The 27,670-nt window shown below is 46.3% G+C and overlaps 7 protein-coding genes across 7 annotated transcripts; 3 read left to right on the top strand and 4 right to left on the bottom strand.

Annotated features, from left to right (window-relative positions):
- The first annotated feature begins 4,267 nt into the window (after positions 1 to 4,267).
- LOC138103286 (histone H4) lies at positions 4,268 to 4,725 on the top strand. The gene has a single exon (XM_069001491.1). It carries the CDS (start codon positions 4,323 to 4,325, stop codon positions 4,632 to 4,634), a length of 312 nt encoding a protein of 103 aa, XP_068857592.1. The 5' UTR covers positions 4,268 to 4,322; the 3' UTR covers positions 4,635 to 4,725.
- An 863-nt stretch (positions 4,726 to 5,588) lies between these two features.
- On the bottom strand, positions 5,589 to 6,096 carry LOC138103272 (histone H3). Its single transcript, XM_069001466.1, has one exon. The coding sequence runs from the start codon at positions 6,055 to 6,057 to the stop codon at positions 5,647 to 5,649; it is 411 nt and encodes a 136-aa protein (XP_068857567.1). The 5' UTR covers positions 6,058 to 6,096; the 3' UTR covers positions 5,589 to 5,646.
- A 383-nt stretch (positions 6,097 to 6,479) lies between these two features.
- LOC138103277 (histone H3) lies at positions 6,480 to 7,452 on the top strand. Its single transcript, XM_069001479.1, has one exon. It carries the CDS (start codon positions 6,984 to 6,986, stop codon positions 7,392 to 7,394), a length of 411 nt encoding a protein of 136 aa, XP_068857580.1. The 5' UTR covers positions 6,480 to 6,983; the 3' UTR covers positions 7,395 to 7,452.
- Positions 7,453 to 8,312: 860 nt separating this feature from the next.
- LOC138103292 (histone H4) lies at positions 8,313 to 8,734 on the bottom strand. Its single transcript, XM_069001502.1, has one exon. It carries the CDS (start codon positions 8,713 to 8,715, stop codon positions 8,404 to 8,406), a length of 312 nt encoding a protein of 103 aa, XP_068857603.1. The 5' UTR covers positions 8,716 to 8,734; the 3' UTR covers positions 8,313 to 8,403.
- Positions 8,735 to 13,019: 4,285 nt separating this feature from the next.
- On the bottom strand, positions 13,020 to 14,802 carry LOC138103303 (histone H2A.J). Its single transcript, XM_069001511.1, has one exon. The coding sequence runs from the start codon at positions 14,748 to 14,750 to the stop codon at positions 14,361 to 14,363; it is 390 nt and encodes a 129-aa protein (XP_068857612.1). The 5' UTR covers positions 14,751 to 14,802; the 3' UTR covers positions 13,020 to 14,360.
- A 250-nt stretch (positions 14,803 to 15,052) lies between these two features.
- Positions 15,053 to 16,640, top strand: LOC138103314 (histone H2B 1/2/3/4/6). The gene has a single exon (XM_069001532.1). The coding sequence runs from the start codon at positions 15,077 to 15,079 to the stop codon at positions 15,455 to 15,457; it is 381 nt and encodes a 126-aa protein (XP_068857633.1). The 5' UTR covers positions 15,053 to 15,076; the 3' UTR covers positions 15,458 to 16,640.
- Positions 16,641 to 16,680: 40 nt separating this feature from the next.
- On the bottom strand, positions 16,681 to 18,841 carry LOC138103309 (histone H1.10). Its single transcript, XM_069001519.1, has one exon. It carries the CDS (start codon positions 17,575 to 17,577, stop codon positions 16,912 to 16,914), a length of 666 nt encoding a protein of 221 aa, XP_068857620.1. The 5' UTR covers positions 17,578 to 18,841; the 3' UTR covers positions 16,681 to 16,911.
- Between the last annotated feature and the right edge of the window lie 8,829 nt (positions 18,842 to 27,670).

Genomic DNA, 27,670 nt, shown 5'->3' on the forward strand with positions numbered 1-27,670 from the left:
TTTCATGTGATAATGCTCTGGGATGCTCATCTCCCTAGGAAGATGATGCAAAAAGAGATTATTCCTTTCCCTCACAAATGTCTCATCTAAAGAAAGCAGCACTATCGTAAGCTTTTGCTTTAGGAGATAAACCAAATCTGCATCTCCAATTTTCAGTATTTTCATCAGGGTACTTTTAGCTGATTCAAAAAATATACCACAGAGACTTTGTAAGCTGATATTAGTTCTCCTAAGGATGTGAAACTACATGTGCTGGCAGATTCACTGAGAAATCAATAACTCCTTCAGCTCAGCTAACAGCTGAACAGGTTTCCTGAAAAGAAATGCAGATCATTAAAGAGAAAACAAATTTGAAAATCACATTATTTCAACAGCCTCTTCAAGGGGATGGTTGTCTTTTGGAAGAATGTCAGGATGAGAGATTGAGAGCAGATGCAGAGGGCAAGAGAAGTGCTAAAATCTGCTGACACTCCTACAGTGGGCAAAGAAGTGTAGTCATTCTCTCACTCATTCCTGCCGTCACCCAACCTGTGTTGGTTGGAGTGATCCTTCACTCCAGTGTGCCCTGACATCCTTCCTACTTCATGGGAGAAAGTTCAGGGCTCTTCCAACTAATGATATCTGACCAGGAAAAGTTTTTGCCCTTGCCCTTCTCATATTGTCTTGATTAGCAGGAAAAGATAAAACAGACGGATAGATAAAAATTTGTAGTCCATATACTCACTTATTGGTTCTGAGTAAAAAAATAATCCATGTAGGTGAACCACAAGGACTGAAGGATGAACACTGGCCATAAAACATGAGACTGGCCATAAAATAAAAGGTGTCATACAGGAAATGAAGTGTTATTCCAGAAATCGGTGAGTTCAGATTGCTTAGAACTCCTTTTTTCTTTTCCATAGCATTGAAAGGTTTGAGTTCCTGTAAACAGATTGTTTGCTCCTCCTGTTTAATTTTGTCTATCTTCAGAAGTGTCCTAACACTTCAATAATATACACACTGTTACTTTATACCTACAGATGCTGGTGAGAACTTTAGAAAAGTAACACACAAATAAAGTATGCTAAAATGAAAACAAGAAAATTAAGCTACCTGGTGTGGACGAGATAAATTTGGTAAGAATTACTTGGACAATCATGAAATACAGAGTATTTCCTCAAATAACCCAAGCACAGTGTAATACATGAATCTATTCCATGTACTTGTATATTGCTGTCATATCTACAAAGATTCTGTGTAATATTGGCCATAATAAAAATTCATTCTAAATAATCTGTGGGGTTTATTCCTTTGGAGCTAAAGTACTGCTTAGGAACAAGTTACACTGATACCTGTTGTAGTTCTTCATACAAGTTGTCTTAAGAATATGTAAGAAGTAATGGACCCTGGATACTGATAAAAACTTGATTATTTAAAGAGGTCTAATACAGAGAGGACCAAGAAAATATGAGTAAGCAAGTAAGCAAGGGTTAAATTTCATGGAAAAAATATTAATTGCACAATAAACACCACACAAGGAGATCTAGTGAACTAAAAACCATCAAGAAATAGACAGGAAAAGAGATTGCAACTTTTTGACAAAATTCCAATTAGCACTGGGCAAGGGAGGTTAACAGGGCAGTTTGCAAGGCAGAATAACTATTCTCATTAAACCACATAAATAAAATTAAATTATTTAATTAGATAATCTACAAGAATATTAGCACCTATGCATTTTAAGTAATTGGTGAAATGAAAGCAAAGCTATGGAGAAGATGTGCCAAAATAACCTGATTAAAACCAAATGTGCCACATGAAAAGGGAAAAATAATTCTTATAGCAGTCCTGAAGAGACCCAAATAGGTCATCTGAATGTAGATAAATAGAGGGAAAGCCACACTCACTACTGCCAAGGAAAAGTTATGTGATATCAAATGCTGAGAGCAGTATAGGCAAGGAAGAATATGTTTCATAGTTAAGCAGAAGTTTTACTGAGTTCTCTATTGTTTTCTATCTATGCTGTAACCCATAAATGCAGTGATGTTGGGGTGGCAGCAGGGGAGAGACTGCATATAAACCTTTGGGGTTTTTTCCTCAAGTAAGTGCAGTGATAAATCCTGTGCAAAGACAGGGATTCTAAGTGTGCTGGTTTTGGTTGGGTCGGAGTTAATTTTCTTCGCAGTGGTTTGTGTGGGGCTATATTTAGAATTTATGCTGAACACAGGGTTGATAACACAGCCATGTTTTTGTTACTGCTGAGCAGGGCTCACATAGTGCCAAGGCCTTTTCTGCTTTCCATGCTGCCACGCTGGTGAGGAAGTTGGGGGTACCTGGGAGGTTGTGAGAACACACAGCCAGGACAGGTGCCTGTGATTAAAGGAATAAATGATAAAAGGAATATTACATACCTTATCATTTCATGCTCAGTATATAAAGTAGCAAGAAGAAGGAGAAAGGGAGGGAATGTTTAAAGTGATGGCATCTGTCTTCCTGAGTAACATTACAGTGCTTGGGCCTTGGTCTCCCAGGGATGGCTGAACACCTGCCTGCCCATGGGAAGTGGTGAATTAATTCTTTGGTTTGGTTCTCTTGTGTGTGAGTGCAGCTTTTCTTTTCTGTATTAAACTGTCTTCATCTCAACCCACGAGTTTTCTTGCTTTTACCCGTCTGATTCTCTCCCCAGTCCCACTGGTAGGGGAATGAGCAAGTGCCTGCATGGTTCTTGGTTGCTGGCTGGGGTTAGACCACAACAACTGGGAGAGTTTCATCTTTCCTACAAGCATCATTAATGTTGATACATAAAGATAAATATGTCTTTCCTATAGCTATGGAACAGATAATTTGATATTAATAGGTATAACTTGATATAAACACTGGCTGGATATCTACACATGAAAATACTTATCACTACGGTGGCCAAGCATAACCTGAATTAAATAACACACATAGAAGAAGTTTACAGAGAGACAAAAATAAATCTCAAAGTCTCCATCATAATCTCCCCTGAGATAGAGAACGTTTGAGAATAGGTGGTGAAAAAGGGACAAAAAAAACAACAACAAAACAGCGATGGCTCAAATGCAAAACTGTGTGAAATCGGCAAGCAAAACATTTTCACATTCAAGAAGCATTATATAGTAATGAGCATCCATTGGAAATACGGAAAAGGTGGGAAGGATTAAACAATATGAGAAATACCTGACCAGCAAAAACCCCAAACCTGTGCACTGCACAGGTATAATTAACCAGGGGAAAACTTGTGCCAAGAAAGAGATAGTATATAGCAACTGTATGGAATAGCATTTATTTGATGATCCTTCCAGAACAAAGTAAAAACCTCTCAAATATATATTCATGATAAATTTAAACAGTAATAAGAAAAAGTCAAAGTAGGTGTGCACATGAAAAACTTGAAGGCTTTCAGGAGTCACTGTAGCAGAATGGACTGATGGAGCCAAGAGGCACCCTAGCACAAAATAACATATCCAGGCCACTTTTTGTGCTCACAAAGTAATATAATGTGAAGAAAGAAAGGGCAAAAGCAATGCTTTATTATGGTTCAATAAAGAATACGACCATGAAAATGGTCAAGTTTTCCACATATTTAAAACCACATAATGCAGATTTTTTCATGGGTACATCAGCAAGAGAAACAAATCACTTCCTTCATTAGCAAGTCAGTCCCATAAACAAAACAAAGCCACATGATTATTAATTCGGAGATGTGGGACAAGCAAGGCTTCCCTTCATTGGAAAAAAAAAAAAAAGTAAAGTGTCGCTCTCACAGAAAACAAACAAACAAACCGCAGCACATTACTCCCGTTTCTCAGCCTCGGGTAGAAAAGGGTGCATTTACTGTAGCAGCGGGACCACGGCACCCACTCTCCCCTGCCCGCCCGGGCCCTTTGTTGGCGCGCAGCGCGATGGCGGCGGCGCGGCGCGGGCGGGACGCGGCTCTCCCCACCCCGCCGCCGCCATTGGCCGGGTTTTGCTGCAGCCCCGCGGCCGGCGGGGCCCCGCTCCCCACCGGCACCGAGAGCCGGCCGGCGGGGCCGGGCAGCCGGGCCGAGCGCGGCGGGCAGGGGGCGACCCCGGCCGGGATCCGCTCCCGCGGCCCGAGCCGGGTTTGGGCTCCCGGGCGCGGGGCCGGGCCCGAGCCGGCAGCGCGCGGCCCCTGTGGGAGCGATGGCGCGAAGGGCCCGGCCCGCGGGGGGAAGGGCGCGCGGAAGAGCCCGCCCCGGCCCGGCCCCGGCGCAGTCCTCAACCAGGTCGGACCGCCGGCAATATAGGGAGGCGCGGGGGTGTTGTTGGCGCATTGAGTGCGGCGGTGTGGTGGGGCGAGTATGTCTGGTCGGGGTAAGGGCGGCAAGGGGCTCGGCAAGGGCGGCGCCAAGCGCCACCGCAAGGTGCTGCGCGACAACATCCAGGGCATCACCAAGCCGGCCATCCGCCGCCTGGCTCGGCGCGGCGGCGTCAAGCGCATCTCGGGGCTCATCTACGAGGAGACGCGCGGAGTGCTCAAGGTGTTCCTGGAGAACGTGATCCGCGACGCCGTCACCTACACGGAGCACGCCAAGAGGAAGACGGTCACGGCCATGGACGTGGTCTACGCCCTCAAGCGCCAGGGTCGCACCCTCTACGGTTTCGGCGGCTAAACTCGATTCTTGGTACAGCTTAGTGCTTTTAGAACACAAAGGCTCTTTTCAGAGCCACCCACAAGTTTCAGAAAAAGAGCCTTTAATCGCTTTTTGTGTAGTGATCTCGTTTTTGGGATTAAGTCTGGGGGAGGAGGGGGAAAGGGAAAGGGGTTTTGTGTTCTGTAGCTTCTGAAGCGCACAGCTGCTTCCCCCAGCCCCCCCCCCCCCCAAGCTAAAAGAGGAATTCTCGCGCTTGGGAGGGGGAAATACCCTCGTCTTACTACGGGAACTCTACGAGGGTAATGGGTGTAGCGCTTTGCTGTAGGGAGGCTTCTGGTGTTAACAGCGAAACGTGTTCGGAAAGTTACGTGCTTTATTTCCCTCTTCTCCTCCACGCGGAGCCCCACCCGCTCAACCCCCAGACCCTCTTTCGAAAGGGCACTGGAAGGGACAGACAGGGGAGAAATAAAAGAAAGGGTTGGAGGTCCGGGGCAACTGCGATTGCCGCAGCCGCTCTCGCGGCACCACAATTTCACTGCCACAGCCTGGAAGGGGAAGGAAGCTCCTGAAATGGCGGCGACTCTCCCCTCTGCCTTTCGGTGGGCGGGACAGAGCGGGAAAAAGAAACAGCGGAAAGCGCCCGTCAGCGCCCTAGGCACTGCACGGCAAAGAGGCTGCGAGCCCTGTGCCCAAAGCCTTCCCCTCCTCCCCCGTCCTGCTTGTGAGGCTGCCTGTTCTCTAAGCACCGCTCTCGCCTACACGCCCACAGCCCCTGACACCCTCCCAAGCGCCGGCGGCTCTGTACAGTGAGCCTTCGAAGCGCCAACGCATACGGAGCGCAAGGGGCTGGACACTACGGAAGGCCCGCAATCCCCCGTTACCCCAGAACTGGTACTGCTTTAAGCACGGACAAGTGCTTGGCACGGGCTGCCCACGCCTGCTCCCGTAACAAGAGACAACAGCTCTCTCCAGTGGCCTTGTAGTGGCTCTTAAAAGAGCCTTTCGGTTTTGAAGCAGAAGGGTAGGAGACTTAAGCGCGCTCGCCGCGGATGCGGCGGGCCAGCTGGATGTCCTTGGGCATGATGGTGACGCGCTTGGCGTGGATGGCGCACAGGTTGGTGTCCTCGAAGAGCCCCACCAGGTAGGCCTCGCTGGCCTCCTGCAGCGCCATCACGGCCGAGCTCTGGAAGCGCAGGTCGGTCTTGAAGTCCTGCGCGATCTCGCGCACCAGGCGCTGGAAGGGCAGCTTGCGGATCAGCAGCTCCGTGGACTTCTGGTAGCGCCGGATCTCGCGCAGCGCCACCGTGCCGGGCCGGTAGCGGTGCGGCTTCTTGACGCCGCCCGTGGCCGGCGCGCTCTTGCGGGCCGCCTTGGTGGCCAGCTGCTTGCGGGGCGCCTTCCCGCCCGTCGACTTCCGCGCCGTCTGCTTCGTGCGCGCCATCCCAAGCCCTTGCAGCCACCAGCCCAGGAGTAGCGCCGCTCGCCTGCGAGCCCCTTTTATCCTGCCCGGCGGCCCCGCCTCCTCGCCGCTGATTGGTCAAAAGAGCGGAGAATTTCATTGGGTAACAGCTGAAGGCGCTCCGAGCCTCCGGCTTCCCAAACGGACCCGGCCGTTGTTTCACTTTAGTTAGGAAAACGTCAACACCTGGGAATGTCTTATTTTTATCGTGTTTATTTCGAATACGTCTTTTTCCTCGAAGTTGTTTCGGAATCCGAATGGTATTTGCGGCTCTGCATCTCAAACAATGCAATTACCTGTATTACCTTAACTAAAAAGAACCACAACCCCACCCCCCCAACCCCCACACTAAACAAAACAAAAAAAATCACAATCAAACAAACAAAGATACGAAAAACCCAAGCAGAAAAAAAAAAAACAAACAAACCACCACGTGAATTTTGGTTTCAGATTGCATAAAAAGCACCCGATTCCTCGATAAATAGATCCATAAAAATATTGGATTACAAAATAAAAGCGACCACTTATATAGACAATAAGATCTCAGTAAGCAAATCTGTTTAAAAACATGGAATGGAATGGGTAATTCTAGGAAAATAGTGTTCTATTTTACCCCACCTTAAATAGCAGAGTCATTTACTTATTTGAGGCAAGTGGTTAAAAAGCAGAAATGCCGGCTCGGAAGGAAAGGAAGGCCAAGAGAAAAGGCAGTTGTGGGTTAGTAAATTAGGAGCAGGGCTTAGCATAGAGGGGGTTAACGCGGATTTTCAAACCATCCCTCTGAGCTCGGCCGTTTCCATCAGCCAATCAACGGGCAGCGCTCGGATATAAAAACGAAGTGGGAGCGCTCTCCTAAGACAGTGTAAGGTTGTTCTTTTTTGTCACTGCAGGGTCCGCAGGGCATTGAGATGGCGCGCACGAAGCAGACGGCGCGTAAGTCGACGGGCGGGAAGGCGCCCCGCAAGCAGCTGGCCACCAAGGCGGCCCGCAAGAGCGCGCCGGCCACGGGCGGCGTCAAGAAGCCGCACCGCTACCGGCCCGGCACGGTGGCGCTGCGCGAGATCCGGCGCTACCAGAAGTCCACGGAGCTGCTGATCCGCAAGCTGCCCTTCCAGCGCTTGGTGCGCGAGATCGCGCAGGACTTCAAGACCGACCTGCGCTTCCAGAGCTCGGCCGTGATGGCGCTGCAGGAGGCCAGCGAGGCCTACCTGGTGGGGCTCTTCGAGGACACCAACCTGTGCGCCATCCACGCCAAGCGCGTCACCATCATGCCCAAGGACATCCAGCTGGCCCGCCGCATCCGCGGCGAGCGCGCTTAAGTCTCCTACCCTTCTGCTTCAAAACCGAAAGGCTCTTTTAAGAGCCACTACAAGGCCACTGGAGAGAGCTGTTGTCTCTTGTTACGGGAGCAGGCGTGGGCAGCCCGTGCCAAGCACTTGTCCGTGCTTAAAGCAGTACCAGTTCTGGGGTAACGGGGGATTGCGGGCCTTCCGTAGTGTCCAGCCCCTTGCGCTCCGTATGCGTTGGCGCTTCGAAGGCTCACTGTACAGAGCCGCCGGCGCTTGGGAGGGTGTCAGGGGCTGTGGGCGTGTAGGCGAGAGCGGTGCTTAGAGAACAGGCAGCCTCACAAGCAGGACGGGGGAGGAGGGGAAGGCTTTGGGCACAGGGCTCGCAGCCTCTTTGCCGTGCAGTGCCTAGGGCGCTGACGGGTGCTTTCCGCTGTTTCTTCTTCCCGCTCTGTCCCGCCCACCGAAAGGCAGAGGGGAGAGCCGTCGCCATTTCACGAGCTTCCTTCCCCTTCCAGGCTGTGGCGGTGAAATTGTGGTGCCGCGAGAGCGGCTGCGGCAATCGCGGTTGCCCCGGACCTCCAACCCTTTCTTTTTTTCTCCCCTGTCTGTCCCTTCTAGTGCCCTTTCGAAAGAGGGTCTGGGGGTTGAGCGGGTGGGGCTCCGTGTGGAGGAGAATGGGGGAATAAAGCACCTAACTTTCAGAACACGTTTCCCTGTAACACCAGAAGCCTCCCTCCAGCAAAGCGCTACACCCATTGCCCTCGTAGAGTTCCCGTATTAAGATCAGGGTATTTCCCCCTCCCAAGCGCGAGAATTCCTCTCTTTTAGCTTGGGGGAGGGGGCTGGGGGAAGCAGCTGTGCGCTTCAGAAGCTACAGAACACAAAACCACTTTCCCTTTCCCCCTCCTCCCCCAGACTTAATCCCAAAAACGAGACCACTACACAAAAAGCGATTAAAGGCTCTTTTTCTGAAACTTGTGGGTGGCTCTGAAAAGAGCCTTTGTGTTCTAAAAGCACTAAGCTGTACCAAGAATCGAGTTTAGCCGCCGAAACCGTAGAGGGTGCGACCCTGGCGCTTGAGGGCGTAGACCACGTCCATGGCCGTGACCGTCTTCCTCTTGGCGTGCTCCGTGTAGGTGACGGCGTCGCGGATCACGTTCTCCAGGAACACCTTGAGCACTCCGCGCGTCTCCTCGTAGATGAGCCCCGAGATGCGCTTGACGCCGCCGCGCCGAGCCAGGCGGCGGATGGCCGGCTTGGTGATGCCCTGGATGTTGTCGCGCAGCACCTTGCGGTGGCGCTTGGCGCCGCCCTTGCCGAGCCCCTTGCCGCCCTTACCCCGACCAGACATGCTCTTGCTCTGGCAGTACTAAACCCAACGCAGCAGAAACTATTCCGCGCTTCCCTATATTGCCGGCGGTCCGACCTGGTTGAGGACTGCGGTGCGAGGCGTGGTCTCGGCCCCAGTCCCCGCCCGCCGCCCCCCGGTCCCCCCCGCGCGGCTCCGCACGCTCTTCCCGCGAGACGCGGCCGCGCTGCTTTCCCGGCTGTGCCCCCGGACGCGCGCGGCGGCTCCGCCTCTCCCGAGCCGGGTCTGGCCTCGTCCCGCGCTTCTCGCAGTCATGGAATCATACAATATTGTGAGAGAAGGGAAGGGACCCACAAGGATCATTAAGCCTTACTCTTGAGTGGCTGGCTCATACAAGGATTGAATGTACAATCTTGGCCTTTTTAGCCACGGGTTCTAACCAACTGAGTTAATGTCGGGCCTCACTACGCTGTCCCTGCCCGCTGTCAGCCCACGCGTCGCTTTCCTGCTTTCCTGTCCCGTCCCGTTGCCCTCTGTACTGGTGACAGTTCCATGGCAGCTCTGGGTCTCCGGCGGTAGCAAGAGCGGGACCAGCGGGACCAGCGGGACCTGCGACCCCCGGCCCGCGTTTCGGGCTGTGCTGCCCCTTCCTCGTCCCTCCCCGCGGGTCTGCGGCAAAATCCGACCAATGCGGGGCCTCGCTCGGCGCTCCCGCCCCACCCCGCCGCTGTTCCACCTCCCGCTCGCGGGGAGCGTGATGGAGGATGTTTTCCCGGGCAGCGCTGTCTTTGTTTGCTCCGGCCATGGCGGCTTCACGTTTTCTTTGTCTACCCGGACGCTCACACGGCTGCCCCCTCCTCCGTGCGGCCCTGGGGTCTGGGTACCGAGCGTTCCGCGCTTTCATGTTCGCACGGAGCGACTGCAGGTCGGTGCGAGGGGAAGAAGAGAGCAAGGCCCTGAGCGGTAGGGGAAATAACCAGTGCGGGGCTCCAGTGGGAAACGTTTAGACCAGAGACTCCTTGAAGGCACTTCGGAGGGGCTTTGAGACCGCGAAAGGACCATCTTTTCAGCCAGGCCCAACCCGGCAGAGCGGTCTCAGGTGCAGCGCTGACCGCAGGGCTCCGGGCTCGCTCCTGGCAGCTGCCGGCCTCTGAAAGACGTGTCCGCTGACGTACACTGAGATCCAACAAGCGAAAGAAAACATTACGGATATCACAAACAACTGTCTGGGTGATATCTGAAACACCAACGAAACAATTTTTGTTCCAATGAGGAATCCAGAAATTTTGCTGTGTGTTTCACACTTTTGCAAAAAACATATCAAGCATGCTGCTTACAGTATGTTGGACTGTATTTGTGAAGTGAATGAGTAAATACTGAGAGAGTTCTGAGACTGTATTTCTAAATTAAATCTGTTAAGATTTTTAAATATTACACAGAATAGAACTGATATGGCTAAGGTGCTTGCCAATTCTTATCAGTATTTTATGCCCTTTAAACATGTCTACTACTTCAAAATTTTTCATATCCCTTACAATTTTTGCAGCTTTTTATTTAAATTTATTCCTTAATGTAATTTAGAGAACCTTGACGATAACTCCAGAATATTTCTTGGAAAAAAATATTCCCTAAATTCAAGGGGAAATGCAATTCAGTTAGATCTGTCAAAAAAGTACAGATCTTGTTATAAGTATCACTGTGGATTCCTTTTTCTTTCAAATTTTAAGAATTGCTACTCATATATACAATATAAGGAGGCAAATGTATCTTTAATTTAGACCAGGTTTGCTTTTTTGACTGAACAGAATGAACTAAGACTGTTTATAGACTAACTGGAAGATTTGTCACTAGTGGACCTGCCAGGCTGGTGCTTAACCGATGTTTGGCTCCACAAAGTCTGCTTTCTTCTTTATATATGAAAATCTGTGTCTACCTATGTTTCCTGAGGCAGTTATAAACAACATTCTGTTTACTTAAGAAAGCCGAGAGGAATTACACAAAATCTTTTGGTATGTCAAAATAATTGTTTATTCCTAAGGCTTCCTAAATGCAGAGTGAGGGTCCTAGTAAAACTTTTCCTTCCAGCAGTATAACCACTGCAAGACTTGGAAAATCCCCTTCCATTTCTGCCAGAGGTGGGTGATGCAGTCTGAGACCAGTAGCTTAAAGTAAGTAAAAGAGCTGCACACCCCTTTCCTCAATGAGTGTGGTACATTAGATGTAATTTAACATTGTTAGCAGCCTTCTAGAAGGCTGCCTTGCCTATAGGTTGCTACGAGTGTGCACAGACACGTTTCACGGGTGTGTCCGTTAGGGACATATTCAGTTCTCACATGGATCAGAGCATTTTCTTAGGCAAAAACAATTAAATTGGAAAGAAAATTTTGCCTCTGAATATAATCCCTAATGAAGTTGTTTCCACTGTTGATTGGAGATAATTTTTTTTTTTTTTTTTGGATCAAAGTTTTGTATCCAATCCTCATGTTATAGATATTACATTTTCCTCATGAATTTGGGCACACAGCACTAGGGGTTAAATGAGAAAGGAAATCTTTGCAAAACTCAGCTCCGTTAAATTAATTACAATAAAAATCTGTAGCTTTTCAACTGTGCATTAGTTAGGACAGTTGCCCTAGTTCCTCATTAAAATATAACAAGGAAATTGCATTTGTTTATTACAATAAGGCAACATCTCACCATGACTGCACAACAGGGTAAGTAATTAGTAAAAAAAATCATTGCATCACTGTATTATAACCATCTTCAAGGCTGCTAATAATTTTCTTGAGATTAAGTGGAAATTTAAATTCCTATCTGTATCTGCTACAACTGTCATAATAATTATAATAATATGCAAACTAAAGTAATGTGAGAGCTGCTTAATAGGTACATTTTTTCCTAGCACTGCAAGCAATATAGATGAAAAGGGGTAGAAAAGCTCTTTGAATTTTTAACTACACAGTTTTAAGACTTTTGGTATATAGACTGTCATTACTGAGTTATCCCCAAGCATAGCTGTCTGTGATTTATAACATTTGAGGGACCATGGTTGGAGGGTTTTTTTTTTTCATCTCAAATTCTTTAGAATGTGAAGGTGCATTGGAACCCAATGACACAGTTGGGCACCATGTCATATGGATTTCCTCTTCCTACTGCTTGTATATGCAAATGAGATAAATTCATTTATTTAAACTTGCTTTGCTGCATTCCTTCATCCACTGGAATTTGCTTGAGGAGAGTTTCCAGCACTCCTACCGTATTATCCACGTGACTTACAGGACTTCTACATTTGAGACCTCATCAGTGCTGATGGCAACACAGGATTAGCAACTGGTGAAACCACTACTGGCTAAGAACAAATCAAGGGAGGGTGAAAGGGTGGATCTAAGTATCCCAGAGGATGAAACTCCGGTTACTGAGGTGAGAAGACTAATGAGTGTAGTAAGAGGTATTTGGTATGAAATTCTGAAGCAAATAATGAATTCCTGATCAGATGACATGAAGAATTTGGAGGGATATACTGGACTTAGCTCCACACTCAGAGGATGGGACCCTCTCTTGTGGTACCAGGTCTGACCTCCACATACAGGAGTTTGTCCACAGAGAAAGCCAACTCCTGTTTAAGATACCTCTACCCCATGGCCTTTCTCTGGAATTCCAGTGCTCTGATCTAGAGATGCACACTTGTGGCCCAGAAAGCCCATCGTAACCTGGGCTGCACCAAAAGCAGCCTGAACAGCAGGTTGAGGGAGGTGATTCCTCCTGTTCTGCTCAGCTCTCCTGGTCCTGAGACCCCACCTGGAGAGCTACATCCAGCTCTGTGATCTTCTGACATAAGAAAGACAAGAATCTGTCAGAGCAGGTCCAGAGAAGGGCCACAAAAATGATCAGAGGGCTGGGTCACCTCTCCCATGAAGAAAGGCTGAGAGAGTTGCGGTTATTGGGCCGGGGGAAAAGCAGGTTCTGGGGAAACCCTATAGCAGACTTTCAATACAGAAAAACTTTTCAGGCCTGTAGGGACAGGAGGAAGGACAATGATTTTAAACTGAAAGAGGCTACATTATATTGGACATAAGTAAGACATTTCTTGCAGTGAGGCCTGTGTGACACTGGACAAGGCTGTCCAGAGAAAATATGGGTGCCTTATCCCTAGAGGATGTTCAAAGTCAGGTGGGATGGGGCTTTGAGCAACCTGGGCTAACGAAAGGTGTCCCTGTCCACCGCAGGTGTTTTGGATGAGATAATCTTTAATGGTCCCTTCCAACCTAAATCATTCCAAGACTGAAATTTTCTGACAAACATGTACATAGAAATGTCTTCTGGAAACTAAGTATAGAAGGCTCATGTGCATTAAAATAAAAATTTTATTAATATTGCAGTTTTTAAGGAAGAGAAATATAGGGGCCAGGAGGTATTTAGCTGTAGCAAATGATGATCAGTAAAACAGCATAAGAAAACCACTACAACCCTAAATGGTCCACAAACAAAATGTTACAATGGAACAATGTTAAACGTGTTGTAAACAAAACCTTTAGACACAGATACCATCACTGTAAAAGATCAGTCTGGTGCTCCAGCAGCACTCTTCTTTATGTTTCTCTCCACAAATGATCCCTGATGTCCCACTGTGGCTATGGCACGATGCTGCCTAAGAAGCCTCTCAGCTACAGCTTGGAGGTGGCAAGGAGAGGCAGGGTTGGGAGTATTGCCTTCCCCCCCAAGCCCAGAGCACTCCTTCTCTCCAGAGGATGGAGAGAGTAGAGGTGCAGCAGAGATGAGACCAATCATCTCAATGCAGTGTGCTACAAACCATCAGGTGAAGCTTCTGGGAATATCCTAGCAAGAGGAATCAGCTAGCACTTCTCATAATTTATAATAATAACTATAGAGATTTAAGGTTGTGCTCTTGGGTGGTATTTGTGCCAACAATATAGAGAACTCAGTAATATTGCCCGCTGTTAATTGATGTAAGAGGAGTAGCAACGAACAGCAAGAGAATTTAAGGGTAGGATGTTTGAAAATGCCACTTAAAATGGCAATATACTAGCACTAGAAGGTGGTCCTGAACAAAACAGTGCTACGCTGTTCTTTTACAGTGCAGGTCTAAGGATCTAGATCAAAAAGCTACTTTTCCTAAGGCATTCCTCATTTTATTTTTACATAAATTCAATTCATAGGGAACTTTACATCTTTTCAAGGATGGAGGCCTTCAAAGGGGATTAAGAAATCGTTTCTTCATTTGTAGATGTAATTACATATGGGATTTGGGATGGTCCATCTCTATGCTGCATAGCTTTTGCCACTCCCACCCGTGCTTTAGCCACCCTCCCATATTTTATACCTTAAGTAACCTGTGGAACCCATGAAAGATGTACAGAATCCACAAGAGCAAGATTATTACCAGAAGTTGAAATGAAAAGAAACAAACAATAAATCACTGCAGAAGTATTAACATTAATTTAAAAACACGAGCTAGAAAGCAAATGTATCAGTCTTCAATAGAAACCAGGTTTTAAAACACTAACAAGTTAGATTCAGTTAATACAAGTATCAGAGGCCTCAGCACCACAGCTCCTTTGTAAACAAAGCAACACAACTCTTTTTTTGACTGTGTGGGTGGCTCTGAAAAGAGCCTTTGGTTTAAAATGTTACGTCGTGCAAAGTCTGAGTGGCTTTGCTCGCCGAATTTATTTGCTTTTAGCTTTGTGGCTCTCAGTCTTCTTGGGCAGCAGCACGGCCTGGATGTTGGGCAGCACGCCGCCCTGCGCGATCGTCACCTTGCCCAGCAGCTTGTTGAGCTCCTCGTCGTTGCGGATGGCGAGCTGCAGGTGGCGGGGGATGATGCGCGTCTTCTTGTTGTCGCGGGCCGCGTTGCCCGCCAGCTCCAGGATCTCGGCCGTCAGGTACTCCAGCACGGCCGCCATGTAGACGGGAGCTCCAGCACCCACCCGCTCCGCGTAGTTACCTTTCCGGAGGAGCCGATGCACGCGACCGACGGGGAACTGCAGCCCGGCCCGCGACGAGCGCGACTTGGCCTTAGCTCGGACCTTGCCTCCCTGTTTCCCGCGGCCGGACATGTTGGAAGCACCGGATAAAGCACAGCCGCACCCACAGCGCACGAGTAACACAATCACGCTGACGCAACCGCTCCGCCCCTTTTATCCCTTCCCTGGGCGGGACGAGCCCTCGGCCATTGGCTGGAACCCGTCGCTGCTGAGAGAACCAATGAGCAGGCGGATCGTATTCTGACCAATCGGCGGCAAGGACACGCCCGGCGCAGGAAGGGCCAATCGCATCGCACGGCGCTGAGGCCTGGAATTTGCATACGGCGTCTCTATAAATAGCCGGGCGCCGCGGCCATTTTATGTGCTGAGCTTCCTCCGGGAGGAAAAGCGCTGCTAAAATGCCCGAGCCGGCCAAGTCCGCCCCCGCGCCCAAGAAGGGCTCCAAGAAGGCGGTCACCAAGACGCAGAAGAAAGGTGACAAGAAGCGCAAGAAGAGCCGCAAGGAGAGCTACTCGATCTACGTGTACAAGGTGCTGAAGCAGGTGCACCCCGACACGGGCATCTCGTCCAAGGCCATGGGCATCATGAACTCCTTCGTCAACGACATCTTCGAGCGCATCGCCGGCGAGGCGTCGCGCCTGGCGCACTACAACAAGCGCTCCACCATCACGTCGCGGGAGATCCAGACGGCCGTGCGGCTGCTGCTGCCCGGCGAGCTGGCCAAGCACGCCGTGTCCGAGGGCACCAAGGCTGTCACCAAGTACACCAGCTCCAAGTAGGGCGTCTCGGACCGTCACTTGCAACCCAAAGGCTCTTTTAAGAGCCACCCACATATTCTATAAAAGAGCTTTTACTCACTGCCTCGGTCGTCTTGGGTATGGGGATTTAATAAGGAAACCATAGATAAAATTTTTACCAAGTGTTTATTCAGTTCCTTAGTCTTGTAATAATGATTATGAAATCCTTGAGTATTTTGCAAGCTAACTCAAATGTATTTACTATTCAGAAATATGTTTAGTTTTCCAATAAATGGAAACAGTATTATAGTCTTTTACAGTAAAGGTGAGAGACAAAACTTAATAATTTATTCCATCTAAATTAGGAGTTTCACAGTTAAATTGGCAAACATGCTTCAAGAAAATGAAATCAAAATGAAGTAAATTTTTAATAAAGTGTGAGGGCAAAATAATCTCCCCTCATCACTTTTGCCTTGCGTATAAGATGGGTGAAAGTACTGGAGGAAGTGAGAACATCTGAGATGGGGTGGGCGCTTCGGGGGATAAGATATCACGGAATGCGGGACCCCGGGAGCACGGGTAGGCTCGGAGCCAGCGCTCGCAGCGCTCCGTGCCCCCTTCGTTCTCCCTTCTTGCACCCCCTCCACTCCCCACTTTTCCCCCCCCCCTTCCCCCTTCGCCTGCAGCGCGGGCTTTTCCAAATTTCCCAACGGCCCAATGAGCGGCTGCGGCTTCTCCCACCAGCCAATCACAAGCGGCGCCGGCCGCCCCCGATGCCGCACGGGGCTCTGCACCGCGCTCCCTCTGCGCTCCCGCCCGCGGGGCTCGGGACAGCTGCCCGGCGGAGCTCCTCCCGCGCCGGCAGCACCGCCGCCAGCCCGGCAGGGAGCGGAAGAGGAACGCTGGTGACTTCTACCCGCCTCCCGCCCCGGCAATCGCCTCCTCGAAAAAGTAGGTCGGTCAAATCACGCAGAAATGAAGACCTGCCCCGCGACAGCGCTGGCAAGCGGAAAGGTCATTGCCAAGGAAGCGGAGGAGCCGTGCTGACAGTTCCCTGCTACGGTCACGGAGAGGTGTGGCAGTCGCATCCGTGCTGTTAGGAATCGCGCTGATTTTAGAGCAACGAAAGAAACCTCCACGCCCCAAAAAGGTACCCGCCCTTAAGTAGTCCCTTTAACATATACACTCACTTGCGGTGTTCAAAACAAAACCAAAAAAAAAAAAAAAAAAGAAAAAGAAAAAAAAAAAGCAGCCTTTAGAAAGCGTTTTCGCAGAGAACGTAAACTTTTATTTTTCCAAGTCTTAGTGGAAAACCACGGCCTGAAGTTTAGCGTCCCATCCACTCCACAGACGAACGTCCCACAGGGATAGTGGCGAATAGTTAGCTCTGCTGCAGGCAGGGAGCTCAGTGACGGAGTGTATCAGCCCTTTTGGGGACAATAGTGGGTGGCTCTTAAAAGAGCCGTTGGGTTTAAAAGTATTTCCACTTCAACACTTCATTTCTTGGGCGCTGCCTTCTTTGCCTTCGCTGCTTTCGGCTTGGCCGCCTTGGGCTTGGCTGCTTTGGGCTTCACCGCTTTGGCCTTAGCCGGGCTCTTCGCTGCTGCCGCCGCTTTTTTGGGCTTGGCAGCCTTTGTCGCCTTCTTGGGGCTCTTGGCTGCTTTCTTGGCTGCGGCGGCCGCCGGCTTCTTGGCTTTTTTAGGGCTCTTCTTCACCGCTGCCGCCTTCTTGGGCTTCTTGGCGGCGCTGGCGGGCTTCTTAGCCGCCGGCTTCTTAGGCTTGGCTGCAGCTGTTCTCTTCTTGGGAGCTTTTTCCTTCACTTCTCCGGGTTTCTTGCTGAGGCGGAAGGAGCCGGAGGCGCCGGTGCCCTTGGTCTGCACCAGGGTGCCCTTGCTGACGAGGCTCTTGAGCCCCAGCTTGATGCGGCTGTTGTTCTTCTCCACATCGTAGCCGCCGGCGGCCAGCGCCTTCTTGAGCGCGGCGAGGGAGAGCCCCTTGCGCTCCTTGGAGGCGGACACGGCCTTGGTGATCAGCTCGGTGACGCTGGGCCCCGCGGGCTTGCGGGCTTTGGAGCCGCTCGCCGCCTTCTTCGGCTTCTTGGCGGCGGCCTTGGCGGCGGGGGCCGCGACAGCGGGAGCGGCGGCGGGAGCGGTCTCCGACATCGCTGCAGAGACTTCTTCCTAATCAAAAGAAAGTAATTGGGCTACAGTAACCCCGATGCCTGAATTTATAGCGAAGCGGTGATCTGTGATTGGTGCTTTGCAGAGCCCGCCTAACTGTTAGCCAGGAAGAGCTTTTCCTCCTCCGAGTCTGTGTTTCTTCGGAGTTATAAATTCATATTTTTCGTAAAACTAGTGACGCAAAATCACCCCAGTTTCTTGGGAGAGTGAAGAGAAGACGGTGGACTTTCATTCGGGCAAGTTTCTTGCTGTTTGGACCAAAGATGGGAGAGAAAAGCTGTTTTTAACCCCGCGTTGTGAAGCCAGAGAGACCCCGGGAACGGCAAACTTTTGTTTTTCCTTCTAAATTAAAATAAAACACGTAGATAAAAAGTCTTCCCCGTAATGCAGGCTTACTCTTTGGGGGGTTTTCTCCAGATTAGGACAGAAACCGAGTGGGCAGCTTGAGTATTTTTGTCGTAAATTGATTTCAAAGACAAGGAAGTAACACAATTTCATGGCTGAGCTTTGAATATGGATAAAGATTCGGCTCTCTTAACCATATCTTTAACTATTAAGGATACAGTATTTCAACAGATTTTCTTGTTTTGGGAAAGAAAGAGACCTTCAGAGGAATATATATACTGTTGAAAAGTGTTCAGAACTTGCCAGAGCTCTGCTTTTTTTTGTTGGTTTTTTTTGTTTTGTTTTGTTTTTTGTGTGGTGTTCTCTAAGTGGATAGAAAGATTTTGATATTTTTACAAATAGTCTGTTTGTAAAATGAAGCTGTTAATGCCTAGAAATCCCAGATAAACTGCTAGTGTAACACTTTCTTGGTTACAATAGTGGATGCTATTATTTATGATTTACAAACATCAGAAGCAGACATGGAGAGGAAAAATTTCTATCAGTTATAGATACACTAATATGTATTATATGCTACTTAAACAATTATGGAGCCAGCTGAAGCATCAGTTATCACCCAATAAATTAAATACTGTGGAAATCTGGCCTTCACGAATAGAATGCTGCAGTTTCAATATTACTTATAAATATTTGGACACTGACTGTTGTGTTTTGGTTGTTTGTTTGGGTTTTTTTAAAGAGGTTTCATATTCCTTCAATTCTTTTCTTTAAAGGAAAAGGAAAAAGCTCGCTATTGAGGTTTCCATCGCAAGCCTAAAAATATTGAATTTTCAGAGAATCCTCATAAACCAGAATCACTTTTAATTATCATAATCCAACTTAATTATTGAGTCTTATAAAGTGACAATAGAAATTAATTAAAATTTTTAAGGACTGCAATGAATGGTTTGGGCTAATTTTTTATTAAGTCAGAAGACAAAAGCCTCAATTGGTTTCTAATTAAAAAGCAGCCAGATTTTTCCCCCTTGGTTTGAAAGAACTAGTTAAGATCAAACTTAGTATTTTACTTCGTTGTACTTTGTGAAAATTTGTCACACAAAACGTCGGCTGTTTCAACAAAGGAACGTCTTTTCTAGCATGGATAAACTTGAGATTCAAGACGACATGAGGTATGCTACAAAGGGCCCTGACACGTATTTTGATGCACTGAATGTTGAAGACATGATAAAGTCATACTTGATAGCAAGCAGTTTTAATTGAAACGAGATAGATTAAGGTGGCAATGATACATTAGATGCATTAGAATTACAAATTAAAGCAGTGAACTGTGACTCTTCCATGTTCTCTTTTATTTTTATTTTGTTGTGCTTGCATGCAGGTGAGCTAATAAATTCTTTGAAGGAGAGGAACAGAAAGTGGAGATTGGGAAAAATTGGGTTTGTCAGTACTCCACAGTAAAAAACAGACTGAAAGGCGTATTGAAGTGGGCTGTGAAATCTGCCATGCTTCTTGTGAACAGGACATTACTCACATAAACAACTAGACCAAGTCCACAGTAGCCATGAATTTTGAAAGTTCAGCGTGGCAAGTCGTATGAACAGTATGAATATGTTTGAGAGGTAAAACAGTGGTTGGTTGTGGTAGGATGAAAGCACTATACATATTTTCCCGTTTAGATAAACAACGATATAGCAGAATCTGACTGTAAGTGATACAAAAGACAGAGCCGGGAAGTGTTGTCGTCTATCCGGGCCTGTTTATTGTGATGTACATTCTTCAGAGAACAAAGAATGTACGTCGGTTAATGTGCTTTAATCCCTGCAGCTTTGACAGTTTAGTGTTAGAGCTCTGTGACTGGTTTATTACACTTGAAAGTGGTCAAGAAGCTGGGAGCAACTGGGAGCGGACAGTACCGCTCCTACAACAATGCAGCTGTAGCCCCAGGGGTGCGTCCTTTTCGCACCTCCCTCACATTCACACATTTGGGCATGTTTCCCTTCAAGCTTGCTTTTAGCAAACGTGTTCTCGGCCCATCAGGAGAGGAGAGGTTTCCTTCCCTTCCCCCATTAACAGGCCGCGGGTTAGAGATAAGGACACAAGGCAGAAAGTGATGGGAGATCTCAGATCTTGCTCCCTAAGTAGCGCAGTCGCTAGAACTCCACCTGCAGCACTTAAGGATTGCTGTCCCTGCTCTGTGATAAGTTTTAAAGGCACAGGAACGTTTCTGGGTGGTTTTGGGGTTGGTTTGTTTGCTTTTGTTTTGTTTTCGTAAGGAAAGCATATGAAGAAGATTGTGAAGGTCGTTATTTAAGGATATCAAGGGTAGAATTTAGGACTTCTCTCACTTTTCGTTCTGGGTGCATCCCTGTAAATCTTCGTGTTCCCTGCTCCCTATTTTGAGTTGCACTTCTGAAGTCCTTTGCTTTTTCCTGGTAGCCTGAGACATTGGAAGTCTTGGCAGCTGGCCTCCGGCATTGTGTGTCAGCATCCTTTATTGTATCTTTTCCTTAACCATCACAGTGGCTCTTATCTGTACAGAGAATTATTCCTGGCCTACTTCTGAGAAGACAAAATGTTCCTGGTCTCACTACCCATTTCTAGAGAAGGAGAATATTTATTTATTTATTTATTTATTTATTTATTTATTTATTGGCGTTATTAAAGAGAGGGGATTTAGAAGTATGAGGTGGTGTGACAAGGGAGGCTTTTTTAGGGTTATTCCCGGACTCCGGGCCAAACAATGACGTTTTCTACTCAATTGGGCAAAACAAACTTGTCAGGAGTTTTGAGCAATTTTCAAGTTTGCACTGCTGGAAATACCTGTTAAATGCAACATTGAACCACAATAAAAATTATCCTATTTTAGAGACTGATCATTACAAATAGCGTTGACATTGCCATGGGCGTTTTACTGATAAGAGAAAAAGACAAAGCAAAGCAAACATCTGAGCACATAATTTATCAAATCAGTGGTAGATTATGGAACAGCTTTTCAACGACAGAGAAATTTTCTTCCTGTCCTTCCAAAATTACTTGAAAATAAAAAAGTTTTGAGAGTGAGCTAGTAATACAAAATGCTTGCAGTTTCCACATGAAGAAATGATATTTAAATGTGACTCACTTAATACTTAAGTAAACAGCAAACATTTTTCAGTATTCTCCCTGATTTCCTTTCCAAGCACCCTGTACAATTGTAGTCTCTGTTTATCTCTTACTGAGGAGCTCAAACAATTTGTTATGCCCACTTTAAATGTGCACCCAAAACATGTCCTCATTCTCAGGCACCATCACACACATGCCCTGCCCTCCTTGCTCAGCTGTGTAGGTGCCAGTGCAGATTACAGAGGAACCTACAAAATGACAGAGTACTTTCTAGTGCGAGGATCTTCAAAACAAAAATAGTTTACATAGAATGTAAGAATTCCTGAAACTGTATAGTAAAGAAGATACTTAACGATTTTCTCTTGTTAAGAGAGAAGCTTCCCAAGGAGGAGAAACAGGTAAGATAAGACATTAGAGAAATAAAGGCAAATAAGACATTCAGACTGCAGGAGGAGAGCAATCCAGATAAGCTGATTAGACAAATTTAGCTGAAAGCCTACACTCAGTTAAATACAATTACTATAGTTAGGACGGTGAAGATACAGAGAAACTGACAACTTTTAACTGAAGCATGCTGTCTTCTTCATAAATAATAATTTTGCAGACATTCAAGTAATCGCTCTCAGTGTTAACAACAAAAACACCATAATAAGATGTTAGTCAGGTCTCTGTCGTGCTGAAGCTGTATTGATGCTACTGATTCAGCAACTGCAAGGTTTACATGTAGGGAAGATTCAAGGTGTCAAAGAGTAGTAAAGAAACCTATATCCTTTTAGTTATGCTTCAACTGTGCTAGCAAAAATACATGGACAGTTATTTCAGCATTAGGGCAATCACATCTCCTAAAAAAGTACCTCATCTTTTAGTCTAACACCTAATGCAGTAGGTCCTGGCCGTGCTCAAAGAAAGGTCAGCTGGAGCAGGGGGACACTAAAACCTCTCTCGGGAGCATGTTCCAAAATTTTTTTTCTTACGTTTAAGTAGAATTTCCTGTGTTTCAGTTTGTGCCCATTGCCTCTTTTCCTGGGCAGTACTAAGAAGACTGGGTCTATGTCTTCTATTCCCTCTGTAGGATATCTGGACACATTAATGAGACACTGCTCATGTGACAGATGCTCCAGTCCCTTCACCGTCTTTGTGGCACTTCGCTGGTCCCACTCCAGCTACGTTCATGTTTCTGTTGTACTGGGAAGGCCAGAACTGGACATAGAACTCCAGTTTCTCTCACTAGTGCCGAGTGGAGGGAAACAATTGTTTCCTTTGGTACCATTTGGCACATAGTCCTTCTCTGGGTTAATTTGTGACGCTTATATCTAGATTAACCCTGAATGACACACCCACGACTTTTTAAATTTTGGTAGTTCAATAAAGACAGCTTCAAAAACCACTGTAATCTCTCACACAATCCATAGTTTCAAAGCTTGTCAAGATGAATGTGAACAACCCTGATTTGGCTTGGTGCTCAGGCTGCACATCAACGAAGGATATTTTAAGGCTAGTTAGAGTTTCAGCAAAACTTAAATTCCTACAGTCTGGAGTGATCGAAAGGTGACTGATCAAAGAGGTAACTCCTCTGCCGTAACTGCTAAATGTTTGCCAACCAGATAAAAAGGGCTGTGCATTGTAATGAATGACCCCACAAATCTCATTTTTTCCCCATATAATGACGGCCTCAAAATAAAATATCAAAATATTCCTTCCAGCTTCTGAAAGCCTTTGGATCAGAGATCCTCTTATAAGCAAATTTTACTTCTCTCCATCCATCTATCAATGGGACTGAGAATTACTATTTTTATTGGTAGGGTTACTATACTTAGGAACCTCATGAGCAGGATTCTGTGTTACTTTGTTCTGCAGACCAACTAACTTTGTGTGGATTTCAGTTGAAGAAAAAGGTGAAGAAGGTAAGTGTCGAAAGATGAAGAAATACAGGGATCTACATGCAAAAATGTGGAAATGTAGCCCTACCTGTAACTTTTACAGAGTGCCTGAAAAGAACTGGAATGTGGTATTTGAAACTGTGTGTCGTGCTGTCTATCCTCCCAGGAGCACAGCACACTCCTTTTTTTTTTTTTTTTTTTTTTTTTTTTTTTTTTTTTTTGTGATGGAGGTTGTAAATTCTGGCTTAGTCAGAAATTCAAATTGAAATGACATCATCAATACAGAAAATCTCTGTCTTATCCCTTCAGTGAGACCCAGGATGTACAAGTTATTAGATGCCATTTCCTAAGCTGTCAAAGGTAATTCCAGCCCTTCATGCTGAGCAGGGAGAAACAGGATTTTGAAAGATTTCCTGGGGCAATATGCTGCAGACCCAGCTATGCACACAGCCTACACAGCCTCTCTTACTCTTGAGGTATCTGAAGAATACGGCCAAGACCTAAGTACAAAATCAGGCATTTTGGGTTACAGGTTGATGCATTTCTCATGTTTACAGACTCAGCCCACACTGGGAAGGGATAACTAATTGATGCTGAGATGTACTAGTTACAAGGTCAAACAAATTCAAGGAAGATATTAATAAAAAATTAGAATTTACAGAACTCAAAACAGATACAAGGGAAGAAATAAAAACCATGTTTAATAGGCTTTTTCCAAAACTGACTTTAGGAAGAGTTTCAGTACTGGATGGAATGTTTCTCTAGAACTTGCTGATACACTACAGATTTTCTCTCAGTTTCATTTTGGTTAATTTCAGAAAAGTATTAGAAATGAAAGTAATCATCAGGAAAATTTGGTCTAGCAGAAACATCAACCCTTCCAGGGTAGAAGTTTATATTTAGGTATTTATCAACTATGAAATTTAACTGCAGTCTCAAACAGCCTAGGACTGCAGGGTTCAATCCTAGGCCTGGTAAAATTTTATTTATGCTCTGGGTTAAAGTCTACAGAGCTTATATATAAATACTGTGAGTACCAACTAGGAAAAAAAAATGGTGGAGTACATTTTATGTATTGAAAAATGCCAGATAAGAGGCTCTGTCTTCAGAAACCTGTCAGATTCTTCATCTGGCATAAATGATATTAGTTTTACAAATACTAAGGAATATCACAAAACTGCTACTGTCAGCAAGAGCTGACAAGCACCTGAGTAGACCTGGATCTTCAGATTAGAGTTATATGTTGATAATGAACCAAAACCAGTATGTTAGTAGAAAAGGAACGCCATGACTCCTATAAGACAGGTGAAGATGATCTTCCTCTGTAGTCAGGAAAGGTACATGCCTATTTGAAGTTTCAGGCCTAGTTTTTAGTTCCAAATTTCAGGTAATGAGAAGGGAACAATAAGTCAATAAACCGAAGAGAGAAACAGTGATTGTCAGAGGTCTAAAAATTCTTCCCTGATGGAAAAGCATGTATTATTGAAGTACCCTGACTGAAAGAGAATGCTAAAAAAATAAAATGTCTTTTTAAACACTTAAAACATGATGAGGAAGGAAGGAATTTTTGCTTATTACACATTTTCCTTATCATACATTGTAGAAGATACAGGAACTGATGTTCTTTGCCACAAGATAGCAGTAAGGAAATAGCTTCTCATATGGAGTAGAAAATGTTATATGGAATGACAGCAGGGTCTCCAAGAAACAGAGGGACTGAGTAACTCCCAGAAATAAAATGGGTTCTGTTGACTTGATAGTGGATGGAGTGCAACAAAAATTGCTCATGTCTAGGTATAGGTAATTAACACAGAACTGTTGATTAAAGAGTATCTCTGTGGACAAAGGAGGAATGCTGTATGCAAGATACCTGACATTTCATGATACATTTGGAACCATCTCCCAGGTGTTGTTTGGGATCAGAGGGACTACAGGCAGGATTATCAGGCTCTTAGGTATTTGAAAATTGTCTGTAGCCCAGGGCCAAAAGGCTATAGTTAACAACTTCGTGTCTGCAGACAACTGGTAATCAAAACAACGCTCCAGGGCTGGTATTATTTGGTATTTTCTGGAACATCCTGGGTGATGAGAGAGAATGTACACTTAGTGTGGATAACCCCAAGTGAAGAAGGGTAGACAGAGTAAAAAGTAATACTTGCAGATAAAAGGGACATTAATAAACTTGAGGTAGGGGCCAACAGAAATCTTGTGCAGTTTGTTGAAGAGAAGTGCCAAGTTCTGTGCATGAAGACGCTTGCATGCTGCTTGCATCAGCACGGTCCAGGTAATGACTGGTGTGACCTGGACAGGACGTGGACATTCTGGTGACTTTCTTAACTGCTGCATCCCTGAAGACAAGCTGCTTTTTCCATGGCATAACCATAAATAAATCCCTGTAAGTGGCTAGAGTTTCCAGCTGGAGATTTTGGTTTTCCAATCAGTATTACTGTAGCACAAACAGAGCACAGCAGTAGTGTCTGGAGTCACTAACACAAGGCACATCACCATTTTTCAGAGCTGGCTTCCTCCGGAAGCACATAGCCCAATACAGTATTCAGTAAATTCCTACAGGGCTGCCCATATTAGGTTTGTGCTTGGAAAACTGTGCCCCAGAGACACCATTTGGACAAGGCATACTTCAGCTGCTTTTAAGTACTTACAGCTCTTTAAGGGTTGGCAGAGTTCAGCTGAAAAACTTACTGCCCAGACCAGCTCTGCATGAGCCCGGGCAACAGGAGGAGCTACTTGGTCTCATCTGCTCAAGAAATACCGTGCTTACAATCCCTTCTGGATTCATCTTTCTAGCTTAATCAAGGGACAGTGCATCGTGAGACCTGTGCTGCTTCAAATGCTGGTTTGGAAAGAAGAGTAAGGACTTGACAGAAGCAAAGCTCCTGAGCATCTGTGTCAGCTGGGGTTGCTGAGTAGCTGGTTTGCTGTTTACTGCCTCTCTACTGGAACGCAGGAGCAGATTTGCATGGTGTGCTACTGGGCTCAGAGCTCCACAGGCCACTCTGGAGCACTTGTTAGAGAGACCTTTTGGTGTTTTCCTGAGAGAAGCCCAGGAATGCCATGGCCAGAATTGGCTCAACATTGTTGCCCTTGCTCCCACTTACACGTTATTGGCCCTGTCCCTTCTGCCTCATATCCTAAAAAAGCGTCATATGAAGAGCTGGGTATTTCATTAACTTCCCAACACCCCTAACCTGATCTAGGAGTTCCTACAGCCTTTTTTCATGGACCTATTCAGCTATATCAGCTGTTCCAGATGTGCAGTGAGACTGCAAGGCTTCAGCTTGTGCATGGAGTGATGGGGCTGAGGCCTGTGCAAGCCTTCTTCACAGCAGTGACCCAGACAGCATGCCCACAAAACAAATTTTGGAACATTTTGCCTCTCTATGGATCATCTGATCTGTAAGCCACTCTGTGTGAATGGCAAACTGCATCCTCAATGGTCAGCCTAAGATGCTGCACCATGACAGAGGTCTTTTCTTGATTTATCAGTCCCTGTGTAGTTTCTGAATTTGGCAGCAAGAAGGAAGTTGGAAACAGTCCAAACCAGGGCTACAGCCCAAACTCTTTTATCTCTGACCAGCTGGAGTGGTTAACTAAAACAATGAGAATGGGTCTCTCCACCTCTGAATGTGTGAATTAGCAGGGAAAGGTGGGGAAAACACTAAATTAGTTATCAATGTACCAGTCATTAAGCTAAATCTGTGATGTTTGCTAGTTTTGCTTAGACAGCATAAAGCATTTCTTCACCTATGCTACTGCCAGAAGATTCCTTCCACATGGTAAATCCACACATGCAAATATTGACTTTCGTGCCTCAGTCTCAAAATCAAAGCTTTCTGCGCTCAAAAAATTTCTTACCAAAATGATGTGGCCTGCTTTATTTTAGTAAGTACAGCTTTCTAGCATGGCTTACGTGCTCAGCTGAAGGTCGGGTATGTGGGCACATGGATACAGTGAACAAAGACCACTGGGATAGATTTAGTAGCTTAAGGACTGCCAAAGAAGTCAGATCTTGTGCAGTTTTCAGTCCTATGTAGAGGCAGGTCCCAGTTGATCACATCTTCATGCTGTAGATATGGATACTCTCCACCCAGGTCCTTTCAGATATTAAATGAGGAGAGTTTAATGTTTAATTCCAAATTTCCTTAATGAGCATATTTGATGTTACATTGTATTTCTAATTAGCAGAAGGATACTGTACTGAAATTGCAGCCAAGCATAATAAAGCATTTGCAATATACAGCTGAATCACTGTGGAAATGAAATTCTCATTACTGGTCTCTATATGCTCAATGTCAATGCTGCTGCCTCCCTCCCCCCGCCCCAAGTTCCTGTGAAGGAATATGTTGGTTGAAATAATCTCAAGTCCATTGCTATCTTCAAACTTTTCGATTTGTTCTCCAGTTTTTACAAGTTATACTGGGCTGATTCACACATACACGACCCATCCTTCCCACCCCTCGTTTTCATCTGCCTTGCTCAGGAAGATGTCAGTCTTTGTTAATCATCTGAGGAAATCTGATGATTCACTGGTGCAGCTCTCTTGTCTAAAACCATGGTAACCCTTCAGTCTCCCTGATGTTGAAATAAGTGCAGTTTTCTTTACAGTACATTATTCCTCCAGCTTACTGTGTTTTTGTCCTTTTCCTCTGAGCTCTCCTCTCTTGTGGGTGTTTGCTGGTCCATCAAAAGTGCCCAGGTTTTCAGTACAAGGGAAGAATTTATCTCTTTCC

The sequence above is a fragment of the Aphelocoma coerulescens genome, chromosome 1A, assembly GCF_041296385.1.
Source record: "Aphelocoma coerulescens isolate FSJ_1873_10779 chromosome 1A, UR_Acoe_1.0, whole genome shotgun sequence".
NCBI classification, from domain to species: Eukaryota; Metazoa; Chordata; class Aves; order Passeriformes; family Corvidae; genus Aphelocoma; species Aphelocoma coerulescens.